Below are 20,639 nucleotides of genomic sequence, written 5' to 3'. Positions count from 1 at the left end.
AAGCACAAAGACTATTTTTTGATGCATTGCTCTTTATTTCTCTAAAAAAGAGAGAGACCAATAGCAAATGGGAAAAACAAAATGAGGCCTTGTTTAGATGCGAAAAGATTTTGAATTTTGCTACTGAATCACTTTCGGTTTTTTGTGACAAATATTGTTCAATCATGGACTAACTAGAATCAAAAGATTCGTCTCACGATTTACAAGTAAACTCTGCAATTAGTTTTTATTTTTATCTATATTTAATGCTTCATGCATGTGCTGGAAGATTTGATGTGACGGGGAATCTTTAAAACTTTTTGGGCCTTGCCTTGTTTAGTTTCTAAAAAATTTTGCAAAATTTTTTAGATTCTCCGTCACATCGAATCTTTAGACGTATGCATGAGGTATTAAATATAGACGAAAATAAAAACTAATTGTACAGTTTACCTGTAAATTGTGAGACGAATTTTTTGATTCTAGTTAGTCTATAATTGAACAATATTTATTACAAATAAACGAAAGTACTACACTAGCGAAAACTAAAATCTTTTCGCGTCTAAACAAGGCCTTGGTTTTTGGCTAAGATCCCTTCTTGCGGTCGTGCCCCCTTGGATGGCTGCGATGAAAGTGCCCCCTTGGATGGCTGAGATGAAAGCATGAGATACTGGCTTCTCTATTTATATGGCCCCTTTCTCACTGACCTCACACGTCCAGTACCTCCCCTCGTCAATCGTCATGGACCAATACCCACGACCCGGATATCCCTTCGCGGCCAACTAAGACGTCCCACAGCAGGGGCAGTGGCCGCAGGGCCCCTTCGCCGGCCACGCCCCCAGCAGGGGCAGTGGCCGCAGGGCCCCTTCGCCGGCCACGCCCCACAGCAGGGGCCGCTGGTTCCGCCGGCTGTCCAACCGCAGCCACTAGCCGTAGTCCCGTACGATGACCAGTTCCAGCAGAGGCCGCCGGTCCCATTCGAGGGTGCCGGCCACGTCCCGCAGCAGCAGCAGCAGCAGCCGGTGAACCCGGGCGCAAGCAACTTCCGGCCTCAACAGGTAGCCTTTTCGAATTTTTTGGGTTTTGGGGACCGTACTTTTTTTTGTTTTTATTTGACAAACTGTGTAATTAGTTTTTATTTTAATCTATATTTAGTGCCTCGTACATGTGCGTCAAGATTCGATATGACGGGAAATCTTGAATTTTTTTTATTTTTGGAGGGAACTAAACAGGGCCCATATTGCTCCTAATCACAAAACAATTAAAATATCAAACTTGTGCAATGCTTCGGCACGTCTTTTACTTGTTAGACCGTCTCCAACGGCCAAGCCATTACATACCCAAATCCAAAAATAGGTTATCCTCGTTGCTTGAGGTGAAAAACTCATGGTCCAACAGGGTAGTCAAACCAAATTCATGGTCCAACAGGGTAGTCAAACCAAAGATGCAATTTGCGTTGGAGTCCACTGGGAACCCAAAAATGTGTCCTCACACTCCATCTCTCTCCTTGACCCAAATCAATCCTGGAAAAGCTTTGTCGTCGGCACCGCGTCGTCCAGTCTTCGCAAGTATAGAATTGTAATACATAAGAATATCATTTTGAAACATATACTGCCTAAGGAAGGGGGCTTTAGAAGGAAGGGGTTAACTAATGGGGAGGTGCCTATGTTATTAATTTTTTAACAACATTGAAAAATGCCTCAAAAAGCTAAGCTATTTAAAGACTTTTTTAGGAAAATGCCTCCAATGCTACATATAATCAAAACCGTTTTTTATATTCTGTGTATTTTCGTATTATTGCAGCACAAAGCAGTTTTTTTTAGAAATGACCTAAATAATCGTTTAAGCTTGCTTTTCAGGGCAGGGGCAGGGGCAGGGGCAGGGGCAGGGGCAGGGCCAGCTCCTCCCATAGGAGCTACGGCTCAATCCTTTCTAACGCCGAGCGAATCACAAGGTTCGCTCGGCGGATGAACATCACCAGCGAGACGATGCCTGGTGAGTATGCCGCTTTATGCGACATACTCCTCAACTCATTATCGTCTCATTTCTTTTGGGAGTCTGATGATGAGGGGCGGATGACCATTCTTCAGCGTGACGCAGCGAGGCTTGGTTTCATCACACAGCGGCGGCGGCGCCTCCACTGATTTTTTTTTTCTGGTCTTTTTTGGATCCAAACAGGAGCGATCAGCCCCTTTTGTCTCAATCTGGATCCGCCACTATGTATAATTTAAGCATTTTAATATGTTGTTTGTGTTGTTGGTAAGCTCTACAAATTCACATGCAATTGGAATGCACCACGACCCCTAGCGGACCGAACCTGTCAAACCGGCCACAATGTAGCGTGGCCAAAAATGGGAGAATTATGAAAATGGCCTAAAAAAGTTGCTCTTAGGAAATTGGCCTCTTTTTTGAATTTAGAAATCTGGCCCCAAATCCAAAATTTCTGAGTTTTTCCTGTTCTTGCACTCCTACAGTCCAAACGAGTGCACTTTACATCGCAAGTGACCGCATGTTGGACCTTCCTTGCTGTTATTATTTTGGGAGAATTAGCGTTTAGTTTCCACCGATGTTTTCAAGATTCTCTGTTATGTCGAATCTTGTCTGTATAAATTGTGAGACGAATATTTTGACTCTATTTAGTCTATGATTGAACAATATTTGCGAAATATAAAAATATTTCGCATCTGCCTAGGTATAAGGCCCTCAAAGAAGTTGACTTAGGTATTAGGCCTCTATTTTTTTTAGAATTTAGGTGTATGACCTCCAAACAAAAAAAATGAATTATTGCGCCTTCACCATTCCTTTCCTCTCCCTCTACTCACCGTCTTCTCTCTTCTCCAACCCTGCCCCGTGTTGCGCGAGTCGGCTCAGGAGGTGAAGGAGGAGCTAACGGCGGCGGTGAGCGTCTCGCTCCACCCCGCGTGGCCCTGGCGGGGCGCCCCCGCGCATGGACGCGATAGCGGCGACGGGGACCGTGGCGAGGGCGACCCTGGCCGCACGACCGCACGCCCACGAGCATGGACACGGCGGCGACCGCCCTGGCAGCGCATCCCCGCACAAGGACGCGGGCGTGCCTCGTCCGCCGGCGAGGCTACTCGCAGGGCTGGAGAGGGACTGGGGGGGTCGGCGCCCTATCCTCTGATGAATCCACGCTCTGTGCAGCCACCAGCGTAGGGAGGAATTAAGATAGGGCGCCGGGTGGGGGAGTCGCGCCGCGTGGGGAATGGGGGGGGGTGCCGGACTGCGAGCGGCGGCGGCGGCAGGCGACGAAGGATGAGGGGCGGAGCCGTCGATACCGATACGACGCGTTGCGGCGGAGCGGGTGGGAAGCAAATGAGAAAAATAACATGGGGGCATTTTGGACATTTTGCTGCTTAGGCAGGCCACCCAAACGGAGCACTTTCACACAATATGGAGGGAACACAGGTAAAAATAAAGTTGAGAGATGGCACACTAGTCGGATTGATCTTTCCGATGGCAGTTCAGTGTATTTTTTTTGACACATAGGTAAAAGGCTCTAATAGAAGAGACAAATGATAATAAATAAACAAAACTTTTATTTTTTTTTACTTTTTCTTCTTATGGGTAAAACTATCTTTTTAGCCCTTACCTAAACAAACGTTTTTAGACCTCATCATCTCTTTTTTTTTCTCCCCGCCCGCCGGGCTATTTAAATTCATTGCACCCACCCTCGATACCCTTTGAGCAATACCCTCCAGATGACGGGCCCAGAGACGGTGGGGGGGGTGAACTGCCCACGCAGATGTACCCCTGCTGATGCGTCCTCGGCCGCGCCCCCATTGACGGAGGTGAAGCAGGAGGTGTCGGCGCCCTCTTCTTCAGCATTGAAGAAGAAACGCCTTCCCTGGGCAGCGTCACCGCCCCACTTCACGCCAACGAGGGGCGCGGCGAAGAAGCTTGAGGTGAGGAAGGAGAAGAATTCGACAGCGCCGGCGCCAGCAGGGACCTCTTCCAGGACGTTGGCGCCACCAGTGGAGAAGTGCATCCACTCCACCGTGGGCAACGAGAACAGCTACCGTCCATGCCTCCACACAACATATACCTGCGCCGAAACCTTGGAGGTATGATTCCCCTGATCTGCGCGGAAACCCCCTACCCCACCCCAATCGCTCGTGCTTCCTTCGGGGATGAGTGTCTTCTGCGGCTTCCTAGCTTCAAAGCCTTTGGCGCGATGGAGCTTACCCGATCTTGTCGTCGGCCGTGATTGCCGGAGCCTGTGATCCCTGGTGATGGGGATTTCTGGAGTGTCTTCTGCTGGAAAGGGTCTAGGGATCTGTTTGTATTTTCTGTCCGCCCGGAGGCCCCTTGCGCAGAGGGACGGGCGTCGGGCGGAACCGCGGGGAAGACCGGAGGCCCATGCCCTTCTCGCGCGCCGCCACGGCCGGCCTGACGCTCGGGGACCTGTTCCTCGGGCCGGGGTTGGACCCTGCTGCTGGAGTACCTGGCCGAGACCGACCCCATCTGGCAGAACACGCACGCCGCCGGCAGGAAGGAGGCCGTGGTCGCGCTGCCCACGGGTCGGGTGCGCGAGGGCTTCATCTGCTACCTGGACGTGGTCGCGGTCGGCAGACAACGACGTACACTGGACCCATCGCCGAACTGGTTCACTGACTAGCTAGTCCAGATCGAATCAATGCACTGACCTTACCCCGTTTTCACCCAAATCGTGAAGACCCAAATGAAAACCAAACTAAAAACCCGGTTTTAGCCCAAACCATTCCCAGGTTTACTGATCTGTTATTGCTTCTGATCCTATTGTTTCGTGTTTTGCAGAACAAGCCAGAAGATGAGAACAAGCCAGAAGATGAGGATGGTGACCACCTAACCCCGCTCAGCACTGGGAGCAATGTCGGTAGGAGCAGCGGCAGCGCACGCTGCACTGGATCCTACCCGAACGAGAAGTCAATGAGCCCAGAAGAAGTTACGTCCATTGACAAGAGAATAAAAGAACTTCTGGAGATTATGCAGAGCAGCTGGGAATCTAGGCAGGAATTTCTCCATCGTAAGCAGAAGAAACTGGAAAGCAGGATTGAGCAAGTGCAGCAGATGGCTAGGGCGTGTGGTGCAAGTGAACAAACCGATTTGTGGCCATATGTGATGGATATCGCCTGTTCCAAAAGTGCGACCAAGTTCTTCATGGCGTCCGACCCGGCTGGAAGGTTGAAACTCGTTAAGCACTATGCCGAGTTCGAGGATTTTGGTGGATCACAGCCACGTGGCATCCGACGCAAACCACTCCTAAAGGTATGTTCTTGGCCATTCTCTCGATGCGATCCTTTTCAAACATCCAAGTTCCTTCCTGGCCAAATCAATGCTGTCCTAACTGAATTATTGCCTTTGAAACACTTCCATTGGCCATTAGGCCCTTCTATCCATGCAATGAAATGATGTATTAGGTAAATTCCAGTGCGTTGCAACTGGAAAGCATAATGTCATGATACTATAGTTATGAGTGTGTTATATTGTTACCCCAAAAGATATTGCAATCTTGATGTTTGGTGACCAATCATAAGTCTTCATACCATATTCGATGCAAAGTCAGATATGAAATTAGAAATTGCCTCATGTCATATCTTATTGTGAATTTTAAACTGCAAAGCACTTATGACCTTGCAACTAATTATCAAGTTTCAGCTAGTCTCCGTTAAAATCAATATTGCAAGAATCATTGATTTGGAATACAGTGAAAATAAAATCTAAGCTCTACAATGAGATATAAGCATGAGAAGCTTAGTAAATACACATTACGTATTTTCGAATAACACTAATTAAACACTGTCCATCACCGATTTCACCCCCTTCTCATTTCGAGGCACATGCTGCCATTTCTATTATAACAACCCAACTTGAACCATAGGACACGCACACAAAACCACAGGCATATGCTGTCATTCCCATATGACTCGCGAAGGCAACTTTGGCAGGGAGAGGGTATAGTCCGGCTCTTCCAAGCCCAACACCGCCATCCTTGCAAGGAGGCAAATGGGCGGTGGCTATGTTGTCACTGCACACACATCATAACAGCCACAAAACCTTAAAAGAAGACCACCGGTGTTGCTTTGCAAGTAGTTGCCCTAAATCTCCATTTACACATCATTGATCTGTAAACATGGTGCCAAAACTAATTAGTCTGATAAGGGTTAACATACTAAGCAAAAGGAAGATTAGTTTTTCTGTTGGAGTTGATAAGTGAAACACAACTAACTACACAAGCAAATTACTAAGCAGCATCGATGCATGAAAAGAAATGCATATGTAGCAGCATAGTGCCATCTTTGTTTTGGCAGTGCACAGTTTGTTCCTCTTTTTTGGTTTCAAATCCATGGCACTTATTTTTCTTCTAAAAAATCAGAGACTAAGGCAGCGGCCTACAGGTAGATTCAGACAATGATACAAGGGGGTACGCCTGCTAGTGGGGGCAAACCCTCCCCAGACTCAACCCACCGCGCAATTGACGAGTCGTCCACCCGCCCTGCCACTGCCCACAAAAACAATCCAGTGAACCTGCCCCAACCTGCCCTGATATTGGTTGGTTAACCCAAAGCTACCCGCCCGCCCCGCCCTGCCCCATTGTCACTGCGCAGATGCAGTTTTCCACGCCGGCTCCATGTGCTCGCGGCCCTGCGCAGATGCAGCACAGCTAGGAAAGCCAGTCTGCACCATTCAGCTACGAAACAGCAAAATGACGTACATAGCAGTTCATTGTATTTTCAAAACACAATAAAACATAGAAGCTAAGAGACATTCATAAATCAACTTAATTGTACAGCAGTTTAATTACGTAGCACAACACAGTTACTTCCATCAACTACTTTCAAGTGTTGCTGCTCCTATAGAACTCAGTCAAGTGCTTATGCTTACAAAGCTTCCATCCACTACTTCCAGCAACCATATTGACAACCATAACCACACAATGAATTCTGCACACCAGTATATAGCTTCTTTTTCCATACTGATTTTTGCACACCAAAAGGGCAAAAGAGAGGGCCAAGCAAGCCTAAGTCACTGCAAAAGGGGCAAAAAAGATTCATTCAGTGATTGATCCGATGATTGCAGTTCACCCGAAGTCACCATCACAACTTTATAAGAGGAATACAGCATGGATCAGAAATTCGAAACAAACAGAAAGCCTATACAGAAATTTGAAACAAACTCTCGAGTCTCGACAGTCCAAGGCCTATACATAAGTAGGTTTCTGTTCTCACCTATACATTAGTCGGTTTCTAGTCCTAAGAGCTCAGCCTATCACTGATCGTTGTGTTTTTCTTAGGACTCAATTTGGGTGCCTAGTTTATTCTTAACATTATGCCACATATTTCCAAGTTTGGTCCATTTTTCTTTTCAAAGAAACTATAGAACAAATTGATCACATATAGAACTGCATGTTTGATTCATCAAAAGAGATGTTCAGGAAATAGTGTTATTATTATATCAGTAGTTCAGTACCAAAACCATGATGATAATGAGCTATAAGAGCATCCACAAATATAGATGTTTTTAACACGGATACTGAACTATATGAACTACAGTCACAAATTCCAAAGCATATACAAATTCGAGCTTTCCTATCTGTTTGGAGAAACATGCACTGTAGCCTGGTCTAGGCATTTGTTCACTGCAGGTCTAGTTCTGACATGTCTTGTATTATTGTCATGGGCAGCCAACAGGCTGCCAGGGCCGATGGGCTGAAAGTTCGGCCCAGTTATCTTTATAAGTTTAGTTATCTTTGTATTTACAATTTATATTAGTCCCAGATAGGTTATCCAGTAAAACTCTAGTCTGGAAATGAAAGGAGAGTTCAGCTGCTGCTACTACTTTTCTGTACTCCAACTAAATTCCTGAATGAAAACAGAAATATGCAAGATGACTATTGATCGAAATATGTGCGTTTATTGAATGTGAGTTGTTGCCATATATATAGAGTTGAAGAAGTGCTGACTGTTTTTTTTTAATTTGTGCAGAGGGATGCAGAACTTGATGAGGTTGTTTCTGAAGATGAATGGGAGGACCAATTTTTTAAACTGGTCCTAGATAAAATTAACAATGCAGTTGGTTTCAGCCACGGTATGTATGAGTATCCTATGCATCTGGACAAGTACTGCAGTGGGGCTAAGTATAGGAAACCACTCTTGACTGGGTTGGAATGGGTAGAGAGGAAGTTGGCCAATAGTACTGCATAACATGTTTAGAATGAGCCCAACTATGTTCTATAGGCTGCATGACTCTTTTTGACCTTGAAAATATGGCCTTAAATGTACAACCAATTAAGTTAGGCTGCATGACTATGTTCTATAGCTGGTAGTTATAACATTTTTGTAATTGAAACACTCTACACTTGCAGGTACTTCATGTAGGGAAGTACCACCTGGTGGACCGGTCCGGTTACCTTACTCAAAAGGGAAGCAAGTATCATCTTCAAGACCTCCAAAACGCAGCAAAAGCACATCGTAGAAAGGAGATATTCAACTATGCTCATTCGTAATCGCATAGAAATGTCATCGAAAGGGCCTGCCACCATGTTTTTCTGCGCCTACTATTGCCCTTGGGCTAATGAATAAGTCTTGACAAACGTGTGAGTCAAAGTATGCATGCTTTATGTAGATGTTGTAATATTTTTCAGCTTTGTATGTTTGAGGACATTTATTTTTACTCGTTGAGGACATGTAATGATTTTTTGAATGGTTCCATGATGTTTTTAGCACCATTTGCACTGAATAAAATATTGAGTTGATTATGCAAGATTTGTCAGTTAATGAATCAGCTGTGCATGTTGATTCAGTTATGGACGGTGATTATGCAGTCCAAATTAGAGCTCATGTCAAGTAGTTAAGGAAGAAATTCAATGCCAAAGGATTGGTGGTAGTTTGATGAAGGACATGAAGTCAATGTTGAGCATCCAATCCATGTCCTACTAGTCTTAATGAGGAATGTGATTCTAGTGTGGCATCACCGATGAATGTGATGATTAATATGATGAAACATCTGGTGTAGTGGTGTGTATGGTATTCCTAAGATTTGATGGTAGTACTTCAGTACCAAATTTTAGTGTAGGCATGAAATTTATCGATAAATCAACATTCAGAGAAGTTCAGCTTGCTACATAGTGTGATGTAGGTGTGGGAGATATGAATGTTCAACAGCAAATTGGAGATGTCATGACTTGGAGTAGGTCTGGCCTTGATGGGGTTACTGTTCAAGCTTCTATTATTGAGCATGCTCTTGCAACAGCAATGCCTGTACCTGAACACGATTTCCTTGATGAAGACGAAGACCCAGATGACACTTATATAAGTGATGGAGTCGTCCCTCCTTTCAGTGTTTTGAGAGATGATTCAGATGATGTTCTTTTTTGATCAATGATTTAGCTTTTTCTATTTCTTTGATCCCTATGTGGATGCTTTCATTGTTTTGAGAGAAATTTGTATTTCAGTAGACACGAACTATCATTTTTTTATTAAGCACTATTATTTCTGAGTATGCCAACAGTAAAGTCTAAACCTCACAAAAACTAACATCCAAAACTTTGAGCAAGTCAGACACATAGGCAACACACAAAGCAAAGAAATATTAGGTCCAAGCAACTCATTTGCCTTATATATATTAGGTCCAAGCAGTTAAACGACATAGTACTGATTCCCATCAGACAAGTCTTTTCATTTCCTAACATTTATTTATTTACACCAAAAGATAAGTCTGCATCACCATGCACCAGGAACTACACCAAAAGAGAATGCACTATCTGCATCACCAGGAACCAGCATAGCCTAACTTAGCATGCACTACTACACCATGCATGCACTAGCTGGACATGTTGCGCTTTACAATGCAGTCTAGTCATTTGGAAAAAACCTCTTCTTGACAGTACGGTACAGCTTATCGATCCTCTTGTCAATGTCCTCCATTGCCTTCTCAAATAAGTCAGCCAGGTCATCGGAGCTGTCATCGCTTGGGTCGGTGTAGAAACCATAAGACGATGTATCACTGTTGAAAGATGATGGCTTGCTGGTCTGTTTGGAATAAATTAGTAAGAATGGATCAGTAAAGTGTAAATCTAAAAAATGATGTAAGCAAATGCTAACCATTTGGCCTATCTCCTTAATTATCACTACATGCTTAAATACGTAGAGGAGTCTTAGCAGCAAATTAAAATTTCTTCTACAGATTTTACCCCTTTGGCCTTCTTGACAACGGACCCTGCAGCCTTCTTGTTGGCGGTGCGGCATGCCCTTTTGGACCCAGACGCCGCTCCTGGAGCCTTCTTATTGGTGTTGCAGCATGCCCTTTTGGAGCCGGACGCCGCTCCTGGAGCCTTGAAATTAGAAGGAATAAATCTGTTAAGTACATTTGTGTACCATGTGTAACCCTAAATCATATTTACGGAAACACCAGTTCAATTTTACAAGCATTCACAACATGCGAGTCTCCCTAGTTCATAACTGTCTGGTACCATATAGTGCAAACATGCAAGAACAGGAATACAGCATCCCAGTGATACATAGTTGTGATAGATGTTGAAGCTTTCGGTAATTTGTTACAAGATTTAGAGCTTCACAAGATTTCTAAATGAAGGAAGCTGATAAGAGCTAATCACATTGTTAGTTACAGTCAATTTGTTTCGAGTTCACAAATAAACTTCTTCATTGCTTCTAATTTATTAGCCAGTGGTCATCTAATTTTGTATAAGTACTAGATACAATAAGTTTCTACATTTGGTTCAATGTCCTTAGGCTATTAAATGAAATGTTCTCTTGTCAATGAACTTGTGAGATGAATATGTCCCTGTGCTCTAACTCTTTTTTTTCCTAATCCTATCATGCAGTCTGCTACCAAGGAGCGTTCTTATTGACAATAACACATACTTTGAAATCATTAAAATCATTCAGAAATTATATTAACCAGTCGGTCAAGCAAAAAGAACTAGGCTAAATCCACTGGCTGGTTTGTCCAACAAGAGTGCGGCAACGCCGCGCTTGGCTTTCTAGTATTTCCCGATGATGTTGTCCCTAAATCCCCCATTCAAACCAATTTTGTCCCTAAATCCCCCATTCAAACCCTAAATCCCAACTAGGCCGACAAATGTGTAACCCTAAATCATAGCAATGGCTTCACAGCTGTTGTCTCTGTCGCCTCATTGACGTTGAGGTCACGGTCGAAGTCGGAGTCAAGGTACGAGCCAGAGTCGTTGTTGGAGTCGGAGTCCGTGACCGTGACCACGACCGGCTCAGGGGAGAACTGGCCGAGCTTGTTCCGCGCTTGGGTCCGAGAGTTGTGGCCGCGCCTGCCGCTGGCCATCTTCGACGCCGGCGAGTCCGCCGTCACCGCCGCGCCTCTCTTTGCTGGCTCTTGCAAATGGTCAACTCGATGGGAAGGGGAATGGGAAGCGGAAGGGAAGGGGATGGGGTCACGGGTGCTCGTTAGGTTATAGGCGAATCGAACTGGGCCGGCCCATTTGCAAAATACTGATGGTACACACCACCAAGGGGTCACAGGCACTCATTCCTTGCCAATTTTATATCCCACCTCGCTAGTTCAGGGACAGAACAATCAACTTAAAAAGCGAAGCTCTCCTATCCAGATTGAACTCCTTCTCACAGAATCCTAAGGCATATCGTGAACTATATTGGGCCTGTTGGGCCAATAGCTCTGCCCGCTCCCTTTCGGTTGAGTGTGGCGAGGCTGATGGCCTTTGATGGGCCCATATGGTTCACAATTTTTTGTCTTTATTTGTTATACTTTTAAATATCCTTTTAACAATTTTTTGTCTTTATTTGTTATACTTTTTTAAATATCCTTTTAAACAGTACCAATTCTGGACTAAAATAAAATAAAAATTCTATACATATGATTTTCAAATTCATAGAATTATAAATTCTTTTTACTCCTTAATATATTTTTGTATACTCTTTGTCGACATACATTTTAATATTTAACAATGCCAAATTTCAAAAAAGAATTAAACTACTACTACTACTACTACTACTACTACTACTACTACTACTACTACTACTACTACCCCTAACATTTGTCATCAAACATTTTTATTAGTATATTATTAGTATAAATTTATGGTTTTTATTTATATTAAGAGAAAACCATAAATTTTTGTTATATATACTTATAAGTATCCTTTACATAGTAAAATTATACTCCCTCCATTCTAAATTATAAGTCATTCTATGAATTATAAATTCCGAACATCCTAAATTTGACCAAATTTATATAATAAGATAGTACTCCCTCCATCCCAAATTGTAAATCGTTTGACTTTTTTTACTCCAGTCAAACTTGGTATTAAAAAAGTTAAACCAATACCTATTTGATGACATAAATCTTTGTGATTCTTTTAATTTGGGATGGAGGAAATACAAAACATCTTTCTGTTAAGGGTGTGTCATTTACCACCAGAAGAATAACATATTTGATCCTAAAATATATATATAGAAAATGCGAGCACCTGCGTCAAGTCAATAAATGCGAGCACCTCGTAAAGGCGAGCAGGGAGCAGTGATTCATGTTGTGCTGCTTGATGCGAACACTGGACATGTTGTCACTTCAGGACCTGAGTCATCTGTGAAATTGGACATTCTGGTACTTGAGGGTGTATTTAATAAAGAGGAAGACGAGGGTTGGACCGAAGAAGACTTTGAAGTCACATTGTTAAAGAACGAGAAGGCAAGAGACCTCTTTTATATAACGGAAAAAGTCTACATAACCCCCCAAACTATTTAGGGTGGAATTCCTCACCCCCCAAACTATAAAACCAGATATTCTACCCTCTGAACTTTCAAAACTGGTCAAATAATCCCCTCGAGTGGTTCTAGAGGGTGGTTTTGTCTTTTTCTTTTTTATTTATTTCCGTTGAATCTTTGAAAAATCATAATAAATCACAAAAAGTCATAAAATAAAAGATTCAATTTTGTTGGACTACTGAGTAGGTCTAAATAGTGAATATATAATATGATATACTTTAGTACAAAGTTTTTTTTTAGCTTTAAATCTATGTTTTTATGTAATTAATTAGAATAATTCATATATGTAGTTCCTATGGTCCAATTGTGGTAAAATTTTTATGGTAGGCTCATTATTGTATGCTTGAACTATGGTAAAAATTTTATACTCATTGGATCACATATAACTTAGTTATAGTTATAGATAAAGCATAGATTTAACAAGAATAAAGTTAAATAAATCTATAACTAAATTATACTTGATCCAATGGATACAAAACTTTTACCATAGTTCAGGCATACAATAATGAGCCCACCATAAAAAATTTACCACAATTGAACCATAGGAACTACATATATGAATTATTCTTTTTAATTATAGAAAAATATAGATTTAAATATACAACAAAAACTTTGTACTAAAGTATACCATATTATATATTCATTGTGTAGATCTACTCATCATAAGTCCAACAAAATGGAATTTTTCATTTTATGATTTTTCTGTGATTTATTATGTTTTTTCAAAGATTCAGCGGAAATAAATAAAAAAGAAAAAGACAAAATCATCCTCTAAAACCACTTTAGGGGGTTATTTGATCGGTTTTGAAAGTTCAGGGGTAGAATATCCGTTTTTATACTTTGGGGGATGAAGTATTCCACCTTAGATAGTTTGGGGGATTATGTAGACCTTTTTCTTTATATAATTACTAGAGACTAAAAGAATGTTTTGGGACTGTTCCTATTATGATACAAAATGTCTAGTATAAAAGAATATCAACTGGACACTAGGCCCAACTCAAACAGGCCCAATTCGGCTAGAGGCCCACAGCTCCAAAACAATAGTACAGACACCTCTTTAAACGCACGTCTGAGGAAAGAATATTGCAGACGTGTACACCAAACAAACGTCTGTAATTTTCGCCTGTGCAATGCGCGTCTGTGTTCATCATAATCAGAGACGGGTGTTTATTGAGACTCTTATTACAGACGCTTGTGATTCAACAGACGTCTGTGTTAATTCTTATTACAGACGCATGTTTAACAGTTCTTATACATGACATGCGGATTTAAGCTTTTTTCACATAGTGTTGATTGAATTGATTTGGGTTTAGGTTGGTTTTCAAACCATTAGCAGGGCAGTCAGTCCATCGATCGTCGTTAATTGATGATCAGGTGCTGTAGCATAACTGTAGTCAATCAGGGAATTGAAGGTTGTGGGGGTATAAACCCCTATACCCTTACGGCTGGACTTGGGCCAGGAGGCTTGGCCCATTACGAGACGAGTCCAAAGCTTGATCCGACAACCTGGAGTTCCGCGCAAGGAAACAAGATGTGGAGATCAAGCAGGATTCTGGTCGGTTAGAATAGGAATTGATATCGAATTATCCATGGCAATTGTAACCGACTAGGATTAGTTTCCAGATCTGTAACCCTGCCCTCCAGACTATATAAGGAGGGGCAAGGGACCCCCCTAGGATACATCATATTCTCTCAACACAAATCAATACAACCAGACGCAGGACGTAGGTATTACGCCAACTCGGCGGCCGAACCTGGATAAAAAGCTTGTCCGTGTCTTGCGTCACCATCGAGTTCGTAGTTTGCGCACCGTCTACCGATAAACTACTACCGTGGGTATACCCCAAGGTAGACTGCCGACTAGCTTTCGTCGACAGTGGCGCGCCAGGTAGGGGGTGTGCGTGCAACTTTTCCGGCGAACAAGATGGTCACGATCCCAGCTTCCGCGACCGTGCCCGAAGGCCTCACGTTCACCGTCGGCCAGATCACGTGGACGACGTGCAGCGGCGGCTTCGCGACCACGGTTCCGAAGGGGATCCAGATCCAATCTGAGATCACGCCGTCTCCGACCACACGCGTGACGGCACCAAGCTCCCGACCACCGTTCCCACTCTACAAGGGAAAGGAGATCGACTGCTCGGACCTCCTCCAAGCGCTCGATCGCGCTGACTCCAAGCTACTCGAAGTTTCCCAACTGATAGATGAAATTCTGCGCCGTCCCGACCAAGCTGCTCGAGCGGATTTTTCGAAATCCCGCCGGCCAACTCGTGTCGCCACACACGAACGGCTGGGAACGTCCCTGACGATAACCTCAACCTCCTCAGGACGATCCGTCGAGCTCAAAAAGGAAGACTATCCTCGCGGCCTGAACAACTCGGCCTCTGTTTACTCGCAGCATGTCCAATCCGTTTTCAGCAAGGCGGGTTGGTCGCCGACAAGGAACAATCGTCACCATGTCAACATGGTGACAATCCGAGAGCTACGGGACGGCCAGGTTTCCAGCACCAACTCAAGCACCGGCTCCGTCCCCACCGAGGTTATAAACACCGAAGACGAGGGCTACGACCTGGATTTTCCTTCACACCCTCCGGGTTTCGACCGATTCCCGATATTCCCCCCCCCCGGCGGGGGGATATTGTGTTCAATGTCAGCGCCGACGAACCGGCTGTTGACGGAGAAACAGATGACCAGAGGCAACTCCGCGAACAGCGTAACGCCGATCGCGCCCGACGGCGTGCGGACGAGCAACAACAGATGCCACCAAGTAACCTCAACGATGCCTTTGACATGGTCGGGGACCAGCCAGTCTACAAAACGCCAAGCGCCAACGTGGCTGTCGCCATGGCCAACCTGGATCGGCTTCCCAACACCCCCAAATGCCAGGGAGTCCGGACCAGCATCCGAGCACACCTGATCGCCGCAATGGGACAGACGGCCACTCTACTCAAGAGAGTCCAGGACGTCTCTTATACGGAAGCCGCCTCCGACCAGACTAATCGTAGCCAGGTCTCACCCAGCAGGCGTCACCGCAGCCGCTCCCCCGACAACCGTCGAGGGGACTCGCGGCGCGACGATGGTGGTCGGGACGCCGATGGCCGCCGCAAGCAAATTCACGGCGTACGCGGCCAAGAAGAAGACCAACACAGGGATCTCCGCCACAACATCCCTCCCAAAGATGCCCGGGACCGCATCAACAGGCGCGCCGCAGAGAGAGCAGTCCACGAAAACCTGCGCCGCATCGAGTACGATGCGACCCACGGTCCTCCGGGCCTAAGACAGTTCTCCTCACACCTCCGCCAGGTCGTGTGGCCCCGCAATTTCAAGCTCGAAAAACTTAAAAAATACGACGGCAAGGAAAATCCAGAGAACTGGATCACTCTCTATGAAATCGCCGTCCGATCAGCGGCAGGAGATGAGCACGTCATGGCTAACTACTTCCCCGTAGTCCTCGACCAGGCTGGTCATCAGTGGCTTCTCGGCTTGCCCGAGGACTCCTTCGACTCTTGGGACGAGCTACGCCAGGCCTTCATCGACAACTTCATCGCCACATGCGAGCAGCCCGGAAACAAGTATGACCTTGAAAGGATAAGGGACAGGAAGAATGAACCTCTGCGCGATTACATCCGACGATTCTCGGATATGCGCCTCAAAATCCCGAAGATTTCTCATGACGAGGCCATATCAGCCTTTATCAAGGGCTTGCGTTTCCATGAAGCGCTGAGGAACAAGCTGTTGCGTAAGCGCCCATCAACGGTAGCAGAGCTCCTCGCCACGGCTAAAAATTACGCCGATGCTGATGACGCAGAAAAACTAATCCGAGACGATGCGAGAGGCCCCGACCAGCCTTCCCGGCGAGATGACGGTCGTGGTCGCTACGACAACAGAAATCACCGCCGCTCCGACAACCGCGATCACCGAGAGGGTTGGGATCGGCGGCGCGACAGCCGCGACGACTCCAGAGGAAAGCGCCCTCGCGAATACGACCATGAAGTAAATACGGTCAAACGTCCCAATGGACGACGGGACTACCAAGACGACTACAACAAAACGTTGAAGGGACCGTGCCAGCTACACCCAAAGTCTAACCATACCATGGAGGAGTGCCGCGTCCTCAAAAGCATCTATACACGACGGGCCGCCCAAGAGGACTCCGCCAAGAAAAATAACAAGCGCGACGGGCACGACCACGAAGATGAGGATGAGGACCAAGACAGGGACCCCCGACACCAATACGTCAGCCCCACCGACGTGGTCCACTCCATTTTCGGGGGCAAGGTCTCCACTGAGTCCAAGCGAGAAAGAAAGCTGTTAAAGAGAGCCTGCCTCAACATAGACAGCACGGACGGGCTGATCGCAGATCCGAAATTTCCCGCGTGGTCCCACAGGGAGATCTCGTTCAGCAGGAAGGACCAGTGGGCCGCTATCCCAGAGCCGGGTCGTTTCCCACTGATTCTTGATCCCTGCATCAATAGCATCAGATTCGAGCGCGTGCTCGTGGACGGGGGAAGCTCCATCGACATCCTTTTCCGCAACAGCCTGCCCGCCCTCAAGATATCACCGGCACAACTAAAACCTTACGACGCCCAATTCTGGGGGGTTTTGCCAGGTCAAAGTTCGGTGCCCCTCGGACAGATAACATTGCCTGTCCAATTCGGCACACCCGATCACTTCCGGACGGAGTTCATCAACTTCGTAGTCGCGGATTTCGACGGGACCTATCACGCCATACTGGGCCGCCCATCGCTGACAAAGTTCATGGCAGTCCCGCACTACTCATACCTAGTCCTTAAGATGCCCACGGAGAAGGGTGTCCTAACCATCAGAGGCAACGTCTACACCGCGTACACCTGCGAAGAAGAAAGCTTCAAGATCACCGAGGCAATCGACCTCTCAATCCGCATGGCGGAAACAGCAAACCAAGCCGCACAGCTGCCTCCCGACCAGCTCCGATTACCTGAGCAGGAGACAGCCAGAAAGAACTCAAAATCCAAGGAGTACAAAGAAGTGCAGCTGGTCGAAGGCAACCCCGAGAAGACAGCCCTCATCGGGGCTAACCTGGATCCAAAATAGGAAGACGCGCTCGTCAGGTTTCTAAGGGACAACGTGAGCGTTTTCGCATGGAAACCCGCAGACATGCCCGGTGTCCCACGAAACCTGATCGAGCACTCCTTAAATGTCTCGAAGACCGCAAGACCAATCAAGCAAAAACTGCGACGGTTCGCTCGTGACAAAAAGGAGGCTATTAGGACAGAAATAACACGGCTTCTAGCAGCCGGATTCATAAAAGAAGTGTATCACCCCGATTGGCTCGCCAATCCGGTTCTTGTACGCAAAAAGAATAATGAATGGAGAATGTGCGTTGATTATACCGACCTCAACAAACACTGTCCTAAAGATCCTTTTGGTCTTCCTCGCATCGACGAGGTGGTCGACTCAACGGCCGGATGCGAACTCCTCTCCTTTCTAGATTGCTACTCTGGTTATCACCAGATCTCGCTAAAGGAAGAAGATCAGATCAAAACATCCTTCATCACACCCTTCGGCGCATACTGCTATACTACCATGTCTTTCGGACTTAAAAACGCCGGGGCCACTTATCAAAGGGCCATCCAGCAATGCCTCCACGACGAGATTTGCGATGACCTCGTCGAGGCCTATGTGGACGACGTGGTCGTAAAAACCAGGGACGCGAGCACCCTAATCGACAACTTAGACCGAACCTTCAAGGCACTCAATAGGTACAAGTGGAAGCTCAATCCCAAGAAATGCATTTTCGGCGTTCCTTCCGGTCTACTGCTCGGTAACGTCATCAGTCGCGACGGCATACGACCAAACCCTTCAAAATTCAAAGCCGTACTCGACATGCGACCACCGAAGAACGTCAAGGATATTCAGAAGCTAACCGGATGCATGGCCGCCCTCAGTCGTTTCATCTCAAGGCTGGGAGAAAAAGGCCTCCCTTTCTTCAAACTATTGAAAGCGTCAGAAAAATTTTCTTGGACAGAGGAAGCCGACGCTGCGTTCACTCAGCTTAAGACCTTCCTCACTTCACCACCTGTCCTCACAGCGCCTCAGCCCAATGAAGACCTACTCCTTTACATTGCTGCAACCGACAGGGTTGTTTCCACGGCAATAGTGGTCGAGCGAGATGAACCAGGTCACGTCTTCAAGGTCCAGAGACCCGTTTACTTCATAAGCGAAGTCTTAAACGAGTCCAAGGCCAGGTACCCACAAATACAGAAGCTTATATACGCCATCCTGATAACGTCAAGAAAGCTGAAGCACTACTTCGACGGCCATCGAGTCCTGGTAACAACCAGTTTCCCTCTCGGGGACATCCTGCGCAATAAAGACGCCAATGGCAGAATCGTGAAATGGGCAATGGAATTATGTCCATTTTCCCTGGAGTTCCAGAGTCGCACCACTGTCAAGTCTCAAGCCCTGGTCGATTTCATTGCCGAATGGACGGATCTCAACGAGCCTTCCGTTCCCGATGTCTCAGACCACTGGTCAATGTTCTTTGACGGGTCCTTGAGCATCAACGGTGCAGGCGCTGGGATATTGTTCGTATCACCCAACAAGGACAAACTCTGTTACGTCCTTCGGATCCTTTTTTCGGCGTCAAACAACGTCGCCGAATACGAAGCATGCTTGCATGGCATACGACTAGCCGTTGAACTGGGGGTCAAGCGCCTCTACGTCTATGGCGACTCCGCTTTGGTCATCAACCAGCTCAACAAGGAGTGGGACACAACCCACGAGAAGATGGATCTCTACTGCAAAGAAATTCGCAGATGGGAAACTAACTTCTATGGCATAGAGTACATCCACGTGGTCCGGGATAAGAACCAAGCAGCAGATGCGTTGTCAAAGTTAGGCTCATCTCGGGCCCAAATCCCGTGGGGTATTTTCGTCCAGGACATCCATGAGCCGAGCGTACGCTCCCCCCTGGTCGACAAGCAACCCACCGAGGCAATGCTCATAGATGACGCCACTCCGACAACCGGCGGGCGTGACTGGCGTACCCCGTTCATCAAATACATATCAGACGGGATAGGCTTTCAGGACAAAACAGAGAACGAGCGCCTCATCCGACGATCAAAGAACTACATCCTGGTCGACGGAAAACTCATGCGGAAAAACGCAAGCTCCGAAGTACTGCTCAAGTGCATACCCCAAGATGATGGTATCAAGCTCTTGGAGGACATACACGCTGGATCCTGCGGCAATCACGCCGCATCTAGAACGCTGGTCGGAAAGGCTTTCCGAGCAGGTTTTTATTGGCCAACCGCGGTCGGCGACGCAGAAAAACTGGTTCGGCATTGCGAAGGATGTCAGTTTTTCGCTAAGAGGACCCACGTACCTGCCCACGAAATTCAAACCATCCCGTCGTCTTGGCCCTTTGCTTGCTGGGGGCTTGACATGATCGGACCATTTAAACCAGCCCCGGGCAATTTCAAGTTTGTCTTCGTGTTAATCGACAAGTTCTCCAAGTGGATTGAATACATGCCGCTGGTCAAGGCAACCTCCGAGAAGGCTGTGGAGTTTCTCAATCAAATCATACACAGATTCGGCATCCCGAACAGCATAATCACCGACCTGGGCACCCAGTTTACTGGCACCACTTTTTGAGATTTCTGCGATGACAGAGGCATAGTCATAAAATATGTGTCAGTGGCACATCCACGTGCCAACGGTCAAGTCGAACGTGCTAACGGAATGATCGTTGACGCCCTAAAGAAAAGGCTGTACACCGAAAACGACAGAGCACCCGGTCGATGGATGAAAGAATTGCCGGCAGTGGTCTGGGGCCTCCGAACTCAGACCAGTCGAAACACAGGGGTGTCTCCCTACTTCATGGTATACGGTGCAGAGGCGGTCTTGCCGTCTGAC

General features: G+C 46.3%; 1 protein-coding gene across 1 annotated transcript; it reads left to right on the top strand.

Annotated features, from left to right (window-relative positions):
- Nucleotides 3,631–8,731, top strand: LOC8061624. Its single transcript, XM_002438817.2, has 4 exons — nt 3,631–4,058; nt 4,771–5,241; nt 7,959–8,061; nt 8,339–8,731. The coding sequence occupies exons 1-4, from the start codon at nt 3,696–3,698 to the stop codon at nt 8,446–8,448; spliced, it is 1,047 nt and encodes a 348-aa protein (XP_002438862.2). The 5' UTR covers nt 3,631–3,695; the 3' UTR covers nt 8,449–8,731.

The sequence above is a fragment of the Sorghum bicolor genome, chromosome 10 (genome assembly GCF_000003195.3).
Source record: "Sorghum bicolor cultivar BTx623 chromosome 10, Sorghum_bicolor_NCBIv3, whole genome shotgun sequence".
Taxonomy (NCBI): Eukaryota; Viridiplantae; Streptophyta; class Magnoliopsida; order Poales; family Poaceae; genus Sorghum; species Sorghum bicolor.
Note: the sequence above shows the minus strand (reverse complement) of the source record. Positions and strands in the feature narration are given on the sequence as shown.